This window comes from Candoia aspera, chromosome 1, assembly GCF_035149785.1.
Source record: "Candoia aspera isolate rCanAsp1 chromosome 1, rCanAsp1.hap2, whole genome shotgun sequence".
In the NCBI taxonomy this organism is placed as follows: domain Eukaryota; kingdom Metazoa; phylum Chordata; class Lepidosauria; order Squamata; family Boidae; genus Candoia; species Candoia aspera.
This window is the reverse complement of record NC_086153.1, coordinates 213,857,927-213,869,937: the sequence shown is the minus strand read 5'-3', so window position 1 is coordinate 213,869,937 and position 12,011 is coordinate 213,857,927. Positions and strand designations below refer to the sequence as shown.

At 35.6% G+C, this 12,011-nt stretch overlaps 1 protein-coding gene across 1 annotated transcript in view; it reads right to left on the bottom strand.

Annotated features, from left to right (window-relative positions):
• Window positions 1–6,824: 6,824 nt before the first annotated feature.
• Window positions 6,825–12,011, bottom strand: part of ACTR3 (actin related protein 3) — a 41,052-nt gene continuing 35,865 nt past the window's right edge. The window contains exons 9-12 of the mRNA XM_063288713.1: window positions 11,856–11,948; window positions 10,495–10,620; window positions 8,795–8,878; window positions 6,825–7,983 (exon numbers count right to left, since the gene is read on the bottom strand). Of these exons, the coding sequence (XP_063144783.1) occupies window positions 7,888–7,983; window positions 8,795–8,878; window positions 10,495–10,620; window positions 11,856–11,948 (399 nt within the window). The 3' untranslated portion in view covers window positions 6,825–7,887. The remainder of the gene's footprint in view (window positions 7,984–8,794; window positions 8,879–10,494; window positions 10,621–11,855; window positions 11,949–12,011) is intronic.

The following is a 12,011-nucleotide window of genomic DNA, read 5'->3' as shown; positions in this document are numbered from 1 at the left end:
CTCCTTCTGGGAAGCTATCCACAGAAATCTCCACTTCTCTGGAATTGTGACCTTCACAAGGATGGAAGATGTTGAGGTTTTCCTACTAATAGATTAAGACTGCTATTGTATCAAATCATTTTGGCCAGGTGAAGGGGTTGTATTAGATTGTCTCCTCTCACGTGCTTCATGCAAATAGCCTGGGGGGAGGGGAGGAGCTGCCCGGACTTGTCTTCTCACTTCCTTTTTTTTCTCTCTGCTGGAAATGTAGCTCAGCAAGGCTTGCTCCAAAGGGAGCTAAGTCCTTTAAATGTTTTGTTTTTGTTTTTGCTTTCTGTAAATAAATTATTTTTATAGAAATGCTTGGTGACTTTTTTGACCTCTCCTGGGCTAAAGGCTTTCCCAGCATCTGCCAACAGAAGAATCATTCATTCTCTAACTCATTATGAGTACAGGCAGACATTCATGAGAAGTATACCATGAAGTGGAGATTTCAGAGAAATGGCTCTAAATGTCCTCAGGTTCTCTCCCAGCAGTTTTGTGTAGAAACTGAAAAGCACTAGAGATACACCAGAGCCCCAATACTTCTGTTTAAAGAAATGTTTGTCTCCAAATAACATAGTCTGAAATCTACCTGAGAGAAGCAGTAGCATCTCTTCCCGGCTCTATCTTTATAACCATCAGTCATATGTCTCCCATCAATCCCTGTAGCTCATTCACCCTGAAGCTGGTTTGAGTAGGATGAGATTATCAAAGATTCTTGGAGGACTGCCTGCAGTTGCAAAGTTACCAGTCTCTCATGAATCATTCATTGAAGAACAGATAGGGAAAGATGCACAGTAAGTACAGTGGAAAAGGATGTGGGGATCAGCATGTTTTAAGCTGTTCATAAGCATCTAACAATTAGGCCAAACAGCAAAGTGACCAAGTTTGCTGATGGCACATTATCCAGACTGGCCTAAACAAAAAGCTCTGAAAGGATCTCTCCAGATTGTGGGATTGGGCATTAATAAATACACCTCAAAATAAGCAAAGGTAATGTGCTGACAATCTACTCTGAAGAAATCTCAGCTGGCATGCAACAATTGATCAGGAAGGGAATCTTGGAAGGGTGGTGAATAACAAATAATACCATGCATTGCCTATTACTTCCCATCCAAAAGACTGAATAGAGCTGGAAATTGAGCATCAATAGGCAACCAAAGTGACTGGGGACTAGAGCAACCTCTTTGTATTGGATGGTTTCAACACTTGGGCTTTTGAAGTGCAAAAGGAGATGAGTACAGAATTGATTTGACAAAGGTAGGTACAATTATATGTGGTATGGAGAAGTGAAAAAGGAAAATGTTCTCTCATAATAATGCCAGTCATCCAATGAAATTAGGAAATTCAGGACAGATTAAAAGTATAATTCCTCAGGGAACTGGAGAATGATGGATTGCACCTTGAATTGGGCCTTTCCCAGTACTGCCAGGGTGTTCATTCTCTGGCACAAAAATATTAGTCTTGCCTAAATAATGTAATACAGTCTCTCTGTCTTTCTCTCTCTCTCTCTCATTTCTATGGCTGCCCATTCATACAAAACTCTGGGTGGCTAATAAAGGTTAAAACCAATGTAACAATTAAAACAGGAACAAAACAGCTATATTGGGGAAAGAAAGCTATCACAGTTTTCACAACTTAGCCTCAACAGTGGGTATGCACAGCATCCTACCCAAGTGCCTGAGGAAAGAGCCAGGTCTTCAAGGCTCTCCTGAAGGCAGGTAGGATGAGGACTGCCAGACCTACACCCAGGAGAGTAGACAGGTTTAAACAAATCAGAAGTTTAAAGTTTTTGTTTTTCTCAATGGGTACCTATTTTGGAGCACTTTGTACCTATATTTCTTTTCTAAAAACATAAAATCATGTAAATCAGCATAAGTGATCAGCTGGATTATTCTTTTGTTGTGGAAAATAAACACTGAAGGAGAAAAAAAACAGGGCTATACACACATTAGATCATATTGGCTTGTATTCCAGAATTATACATTATACTTTTATTTTAAGATAGGCAACTTAGGTTTGGAATAACAAGAGAGCTTTACACAGTATCTTAAAGGTTGTACAGAAAAGCAAATTAAGTCATACAGTAAAATGCAGTTGAGAGAGAACCAAAGGGTCAGTCCCCATCGTGAACAATAAACCAAATCATGATCCCAAAGTAAACCAGAAAAAACAAAAATAAAATGAGCCTCCCACAGTTCTATGTTTATACTTATTTAAAATCCAGGCTGTCTAGCTGATAAAGTGACAAGGCAAACAGAAAACAGCTCAAGAGTCTTCTTTCCTGTCCTTTCACATGGTAATGCAGTTGCTCCCCAATCAGTTGATTGGGGAGCCAACCACCTATTTACCACTTGATGGTATTTAAGTTTAGGAATTCTATCAGGAAAAAGAATAACTTATAGGGTCTGCAGTGCCAAGATGTTTAGTAAATGATTCATGCTTGCAATTATAGAGCATTGGTTTCAATTTCTTTCCAACATATTAAGCCTCTTCAGAAATGGAAGATCTATTCAGTTTCTCTTTGTGAGCTGTTAAAATGTCAGCCAACAATGACAGCACATTTATCAGATGGTTGGTGCTATTGACATAAGGAGTAGATATAGTATGCACATTCTAAAAATTCATGACTAATAATCATTATCTACAAGTATCACCAGCTTGGACTGACTGGAGCTCTGCATTTTCTAGCCTAATGTTGGAAGCATGCTTTAAGAGGCTTATCGTTGTTGCTACTATAGTAATAGACAAGTGCATTTAGATTCCAGTTTCATTATAAAGTCAGAGCAGATATTAGAAAATATACATTGCTGTAACAAAGATGCGTAATGTTCCGAGTATAAGCAGAGAGTTGGCTCCAAAGACTGATGGAAATCACAACTACTCATGATTTAATAACTCTACTGATCTTTATCTGCTACTTCAAGTCTGAAGTTATTTTGTAATAATGTTGAAATAAGAAATACTGATTGTAGCTAGAATAAAGATCAGTATTATTGGTTCAAAAGAAGAGAGATCACCATGGATTTAATTTTTTTCTAATAAAGCATTTAATTAATATGTTTTTCAGTACTTAGAAATGCTGTATTCCTTAGAGACACTGGAGGTGATTCTAGACATACTGAATAAAAATTCTATTGAGTTCTATGTCAGGACTCTTATCATATTGTTCATTATTATAGAGTTTAAAACCATTATATCAATGTCTACCTTTGAATTTCATTTTAATCGCTACCTAAGAAGCAATTAACACATTTCTGCTGTTCAATAAGTATGTATAGAAAAGTTTAAGATGGAAAGCACACATGCATGTATATATAGACTACAGTACTACCTTACAATATTAAATTCCAGTGAAATGTGACTACTTTCAAAAACTAAAAAAGGGGCAATTATTATAGTCAAGGAAACAAATTATACTTTTATATTATTTGTTTTCGACCTGAAACTGCAGGTTAGATGCTATAAAAAGAGCATTTTTAATAGGAATTTGTTTTCAGTACTAAGGACACCTTCATATGCATGCACCCTTTTGTTTATATACCAAACTGGTAACAGAGGTTGGAAAAACAGACAGATGCAGAACAAGGCCTCTCTACATGATATTCAAAATAAATACTACACATACTCTGAACCAGAGTGGCTTCTTATTTACAGATTTGGGGTCCAAGTATGGCTATGCAAGTTCTCTAGATCTCGTTCTCCAATTCTCTGAGCTTAAAAACTGCTTTCAAAATTAACATAAATGTTTGTTTCTCTTAAATTTTCTTTAAAACAGATTATGAAATATGGTACAGCTGGGGGTGGGGGGTGGGGGGTGGGGGGTGGGGGGTGGGAAATCAACATATTCCTTGTTAAAGTAACCTCAGTGTATCACATTAATCGTATTACAACAAATGTTTATCTAGCTGTCAAGACTTCATGCTGCATTACAGGGTCAGTGATGAATCAACAGGATAAACATGTAGAGGAATCTAGGCCTGTTGCATTATTATGACTCCATAGCCATTTTATAAGGCTGTAAAACCAGAGGGCCATAATTTGGCAAACCATTTCCTCCTCCAATGGTTTGACTATTGGATAAAGTCAATTAAAATGGAAATGAAAGGCACCATTTAATTAGATAATCCCCAAGTTGATATTTCTGAAGTTCTAACTTCAAGAGATTTTACCTAAAATTAGTTGTCTAGGTATATCAGTATAGGAAGGCACAGTAATGGGGGGGGGGGATAAATTTTAATTTTATATGTGGACTCAAATTACCTGGAGTACACATATCCTACATTTGAAGACTCTGTATTTTGCATGCAAGGAGTCTTGAAAGCAAGTTACAATGCCCAAATGTACATTGGTATTCACTTAGGAATCAAACATACCAATTTGTTTCATGATCATCGCAGGCCTAGCCTATTTCAGACAACATAGAACATTAGTCCTCTCTATGCAATAGTGTCATGGGAGAAAGATAAGTTCTGATATAGGTATACCAAAAGAAAAATCCTAAATATTACAATTCTACATAAAATAAAAAATATACATTTTTTTAAAGTTCTCCAGATGCAAACTGACAGAATAGTTCAACAAGCCAACAGTTATGTTTTAAATACTGAAGTTTAGGAGGTAAGAACCAATGTTTTGTGCAGAATTCTTTCTCTGCTGTCAGCTTTCTAGAAGACAGCAAAAGCTTTAAAGGTTTCAACAGTACATATTATATACATGATCTAATATTTAGCAGCTGCATGCATTATTTTCAAAATTGTCTTTCACAATTTTCTTGTAATGCCAAAATTCTTAATTGTTATTACACAGTTTCATATAATTCTTCATTTAATTTAATTTTAAATAGAAAATCCATATATTTTCCTCACAATAATTTTATTAAGCACTGAACAGTGGCTTTCATCTATAAGTAATATTATTTCATTGAAATTTGGATTTTTTAAAAAGTTTCTTTTAATTTAATGCATTCCAGTTGCTACAAAAACAAGTAATTATCCAGTTTCTTTACAAGTTACTTGGGAGTAAGTAAATTCTTACCATTAACTTTCACTTATCGACACATGCAGGATGGACTGGCAGCAGTCAAGAAGAAAAACCTTCCTATTTTAAATTTCTTATTTGTTCAGTAAGCATTTAAATGATTTTTTATTGGTATAACCACAGGTTACTACACCAACTAATCATACCAGCTGGCAACTAAATTGAACCTTTTTACAAACCAGGATTGTAATACAAGGTTTGAAGAACTGGGGGTGGGAAACTGGTCTATATTTGGCATTATCTCTACAATGCAAAAATAAGCAAGATCACTTACTTGAAGAGCAGGACTGCAAATTTAACCACAATGAATTCCGTGTAAGTGCTACTGAATTACTGTGTAACACAGAACTTACTTCTGTGCAAATCTGTATAGGATTGGGGTGTAACAACACTGAATTTTCCAGAATCAAGAGCTGGCGGCTCCTGAAGTAAAGTACTGTTCCTCCATGAGATGTTAAGTAAATCACTATTCTGTTTGATGGAAAATAAAACTCCGTATTATGAACCCCTGTTCAGCAGAGTTCAGATGCAAAGTTAACTCAGATCTCGGCCCCCAAAATGGACAATGTCCATTGTTTCCAAAGCAGTTCAGACAAGTAACATTATTTATGTCAAGTTCCCTAATTATGTAATTGATGTGATTTACTAGATCTGCATAACTGATGCAGTTTATGTAATTATATCACTTCCATAATCATGCAAATTATGTGACTGGGGAAGGCAATGGCAAACCACCCCGCTCTAGTCTGCCAAGAAAACGTCGCGAAAGCGGCATCCCCCCAAAGGGTCAGACATGACTTGGTGCTTGCACAGGGGACCTTTCACACCAATCATGCAATCCCTTCCCCATAATTGGTCCTTAAAATCAAGATTTTGTATAAATAACCTTAATTTTTAAACTAAACTCACTGAAAAAAATAACTGAATCTTAAATATATAAAAGCACAGCAACCTCTTTCTGATGAGCTTATTTGATAATCATAGTAAGATACAAAAGAGCATCTTCTGGCACAGATGTATGGCAACTTGCTAATCCCTGGTTTCAAGAGGAAATTCACAAAATAGATCATGGTATCCTATATGATACTTCGCTTCAGGCTACATATAGTTAAGTCTGTGATACTGTCTATTCTTTATGAGACAAATGTTAGTTATGGGTGGTTTGGAGCTTTTGTAAATAGTAAGACATCAAGAATCCTGACTTCTGAATGAACTCATGTATGCAGCTTCCTATTTCTGCTTTACTTCTTTCTTCACATCAGCAGGTAAACCAACAAGGATGGTGATAGTTTCATGGGACATCCAAATTTGGATTTAAGATGGATTTGTAAGCCCTTAAACCCTAGTTCACAGCAAGCTTATTATCCTGCACTGTGTGACCATACCTAACAAAATTCTAGATCTAGATGTCATACTAGGTTATAGTTCTGTGCAGACATTTAACATTTGTAAAGGCAGATCACAATCAGGATACGCTTTAAGTCCCACCATCCTGTTATGACCACCCTACACTTAACCCAAAAGGTCTAAGGTGGAAATTTATTATCATTCTGAATGATCAGAAACTTTCTCTACTCAAGGCTTCCAGTCAAGCAGAGCTTTGTCATGACATTCAGTTAAACATGGTAATATTTCCACTTCTGGGTAAACGCTCTAAGTACTTGGTACTCAGTCCCACCAAGTCTACTTCTTACCAAATATACCATAAATGTACTTCTTATATTTGATTCTGACTTATAGTATGAAATCTGTGACACAAGACACCAAGAATGCAATAGCTTTATTTACCAAAATCTCATGAAAAACATATATTTAATTAGAATTACGCTTCTAAAACTGCATATGCTATTAAATAGATAACACACCACTTGCATACATGTATCCCCTTTCATCTTTTCCAAATTATGGAGTGAAAAACTGTAATTGCAGATTAGAAGGACCTTCACAAATGATTGAACAACGAGACTGAAAGGCCTCACATGAATATTAAAAAAGAATGTTTGTGTCTTTATTAGAATGGTGGAATTACACCCATTTTCATAATTGGAATATTTGGTTGCAATTAGAAATGACACTACAGAACTGCAATACTTGTCCAACAGTCTTGTCTTTACTTTCCCATCCCTTCCCCAAGCAAGAAATAGAATGAAAATGCACCGAATAATCAGAAAGCACTAGCAGGCATCACTTAATCCAAGATACTAGTCCCTCAGTTCCAAAAGCATTTGCCAAGTTGCATTGTGTATGGAATGCAAGTTGAAGATTGGTCATAATTTAACATTATTAGAGATTCACATGATGAAGCTCCATGTGGGCATTATTAGTTTTCAAATTCCCCTCCAATTGGTCACTGGTATTTTTCTTGTCAAATATTAACATTACTTTCAGTCACTGATATTTTTTCTCAATGTATAAAAAAGTATGAAATATAAACAGGCTCTTGCATTGTACACAATTAAGAGTACAATAGAAGAATTATAGAGCTGACTATCTACATACCATCAAATCCCATCAAATCTTGGATATTCCATTAATATACAAAATATTAGGGCACAAAAAGAACAAAGACCAACTTCTTTTGTTTTGTTTATGCACAGCTTCAAATATTCAGTCAAAAGAAAAAAAAACACTTTGAATTGTTTTGGCTTCCCACTGTATCAGCATGTTGAGACACTTATTAAAATATTCCTGTTTAATTGTGTTTGGTCTTTTTTTTTTCTTATTTTCAAGTCATGTTTCTTATCTTAATACCGACCATCCAGACAAACAAGCACTGAGAAAGACCATTTCCTTGCCTCCCTAAACTCAATTCATTAAATGTCAGATTTAAGACATAACTCCAAAAACTGGATTGTGACGACAGATGCTAGGACCAATTTCTTCATAATCTTTTTTGGTGTGGCATACTTGGTAGAACTCAGGCTGAAAAAGAAAACAAAAGGGAAAATTAAACTAATGCACTGGATCATATTGGAATTTTATATCTATTATATTATCTATTACATTTGGGGGAGGGGGGGAAAGGACAAATAATTTCAATAAAAAAGACCTTACTTTTGCCCTCACATTGTTTATATTTATCTTTATACACACACACACATACACACACACACACATATATAAATTATATATATAGCAAATGATACAGTTCCCCCATAAAAATAAATGTTTCCAATCTTTGAAAGGAATATATAAGCAGTAGACTAGAAAAAAGTTTTTTTTCCTTGTGTTCAGTTTTTAGTGTATATTTGGAGGCTGGATGCATGTAGCTCTAGAGAGAAAAGACCTCAACTTTTAAAGCCTTTTCTTGCATTCTGAGGAAGCCATCTGAAATAGCTTGAGGCACTCAGTACTCCTATTAAAAATCATGAACCTATCCAAGGGGTTCTGCATTTTCTCCTGTTTGAGAAATCTTAAGGCCAAAGGGATGACTTCAGCTCCTACAAATTCATATGGTTTACCCTAGATAAAAGGGCTACCTATCCCTGTTCTAAAAGTTCAAAGCAGCATCTAGAGCAAGAAGAGATAAAGACACTTGTGCAGTTATGACTGGGCCTATGATCATTCTATTCTATTTATCAAAATCTTAAAGAAACTTCTTGCTGAATATTTTTTACATTTGTTGTAATGCCTATTACCTATTGTAATAACTATTACCTACTGTAATATCTATTACAACAATTGTTACAGTGAAAAATCTCTTCACGCTTCTTTTCCATTTTTGTCAACTTACTGTGGAAGCCAACATTGATCCTCCAAACCAAACAGCGTATCTTTGCATATGATGAGTAATAACTTGTACATCAATAGGTTTGGGCTATAATGGAAAACGAAATCAGTACAGCATTATTAATTCTGCATAATATATGTCTGCATATACATACTTTACTATATTACTATGTATAAATATTTATGCTTTAACATTATTCCAAAGAATAAAACAAGATGCAGAACATTACAAAAAAATTATATCCAATATGGTAATATGTATCATGTTACACAAGATTAAAACACAATCACTTAGTTATACATTGTTTTTCACCACTGTATTAAGAAGAGATTTAGACAACTTTAAGTGAAAGAATTATTTTTTGTCTAGTATAATAAGAATCACTTGACTCATTAGTATGATCTGCTTAGCCCTAGAGAGGAGGAAGATTAACTCTGATCATTTGTAACCCATTTCTCATATAGCCTCATAGCTGAACAGCTTCAAAAAACAACCCTAAAAATATCATTTATAGCAAATCTTAGGAGAAAAATATGCTTTGGACATGTAATTGCTACATTTAATTCCTGGCATTTCCATCTAAAAAGAATGAGGCTAGCTTTTAGCAAAATCTTACTGGAAAATAGTCCATATTAGTACAAATAAGCTTCCAATATTTTATCTCAAAATTAATATTAATATATTATATTCTGTCACTGTGAACATTTGCCTTAATTCCAATGGGTTTTCACGGTAAAACCAGTAAAAATAATTTAGCGATTATTTATTTAGCAGAGTTCCAAGCCACCTTTCTTAAATTCTAATAAATCTCTCTTAAGTACACATTTTTCACTGCAATCACTATTTATATAAAAAATACTACTAAATTATAGTATTCATTGTTCCTAATGTGATGCATGACTCAGAGCTCAATGTCCAGAGTTGAAGCAAACAAGGCACCTAGTTTAATAACTTGTTAGTAAAGACCAAAATGAAGCTTTTAAACAAGAAAAAGATTCTTGAAATTAGAGGTGTGCAAAAGATTTCAATTTGAACTATTTGAACCTTGTTTTAACTCTGAAAAGGCCATTTTGAGCAGGTAAGGGATTGTTCAGATCATTGCCAGCTGGTCTTCAAGCCTGAAGCACTTTGAATATACAAAACCGGCCATTACAAATTTGGGGGATGCAAAATTGAGATGCTTCAAATCAAATCTTATTAAATAATTTCTGAGATGCTTGCTTCATAGAGGATAGTATTGAAGCTTCTAAAGCTAGTTCTTTCACAATACAGAATGAAACCTTTCCCTTAAGCAGATGAATAAAATGGATTGTTGCCTCGCCAAGCCTAGAGAGTCCATATCACCATGGCTGGTTATTACCAGAATTAGCTCCAGCTGGAAAAGGTGCAGAGGGAAGACGAAGGGCACAAAGCACTATGAGACAGATAGATCAATTGCCTATGTACTTCTAAAACATCAAGTACCCAGTTGGCTGCTTTAGGTGGCAAAGACTGCCTCTTCATTGAGACTGTTCATTTCAAAAGCACAGATTAGAGTACTTTCTGCAATAATAGAAAAGTTACAAAGATGGCAAGGAAAATCAGACTAATGCTATTCTATTCAGTAATATAAGGATGTCATTAAAGGTCTCCATACCAAGCAGACATATAAACCAGAGCATTGGCCATCCATACCAATACACTGTATTATCTAGGAAACAAACCTTCAGTCTGCCACCACTCAGTTCTTCACTGAGTTTCAGTCTAGCATCCACAGTCCTTTTCAAGTCTCGCTGCAAACGCCGTCCAAAATCTCTGAACATTGTTGAGCCTCCAGAAAGGACAATATTCTGAATTAAAATCGCACACACAAAATTAAATCACCTTTGCAGCACTGAAATTAGATATTCACTTCTGAAATTAGGAACAGTGGTAACAATGACATTTATAACCAGTCATAAAAGAGCAGGATAGTTGCAATTTCAATATATGTGACCTGTTCAAAGACTTTATTTCATACATTGGAAGGACAATGTTATGCCTTTAGAATAAATAACATGTTGAGCACCCCAAGAAGGGAGACTAGCATTGCCCAAACATGCTTTCACCAAGCCACAAAATTTAATAAATGTGAACCAAACCAATTTACAGAACAAAAGCAAATCTTAAGCCATACAGCAGCTGAGAGGATTCAGATGAGATAAAATGACCTTCTGTTGACAGAAAGCATCTCCACAGCAGGCTAGCATAGTTATCCCCAAGACCTAGGGTATACCTGTGCAAAGGGCTCTGAAGAGACATTTATTCTGGGAGACTCAGATTCCAGAGGAGGTCACAAACTCTTTCCCAGTTTCACAAACTAGACTAGCCTGATGATCACATAACAACTGATTTCAGCATAAAGGAAAATCAAAGTAAAACTCTTCCAGCAGCAGAGGGCAAAGTGAGTAAGGCTGACTTTGAAATGAAGTCAATTGCCCAAAATGTTAATTCTTCACATCAATATGCTATATTGCACCAAAACAGCTACAAATCCCATCAGACCTAGTGATCAGGTAGTGGAAGACTGCACACATGGAGCAATAAGCACAACCAGCTAATATCGTAGTCAAATGTTATTATCCCAACATTGATATCAAATGATAAATACAGCCCCCATCCTGTCAAATCTTATTTCTAGTTATTTATATCAACACTTTTATTTTATTTTATTTATTTTCTATCCCACCTTTATTATTTTTATAAATAACTCAAGGCGGGGAACATATCTATTACTCCTTTCTCCTCCTATTTTCCCCACAACGGCAACCCTGTGAGGTGAGTTGGGCTGAGAGAGAGTGACCGGCCCAAGGTCACCCAGCTGGTTTTCATGCCTAAGGTGGGACTAGAACTCACAGTCTCCTGGTTTCTAGCCCATTGCCTTAACCACTAGACCAGACTGGCTCTCTTTTATTACTCTGCTTTCATCTAAAGGAGAGAGGGAGAGGGAGAGAAAGATTTTTAAGAAATAGAAATAAATAGATGCTGTGCGTCTATCAACACCTGTTTACATACATACACTCTTACCTTCTCTGGCCTCACTAACCTTATACAGTGGGCGTCTAACATCAATTGGACAGTTCTGAATAACTTCATCTACTACTTCTGAGATGGGCTGTGTGAAGTCTGGATTAGCAAACTGAAAACAGAAGTGGATATTATTATTAGTAGTAGTAGTATATTTTTATCCTGCTATATTTCT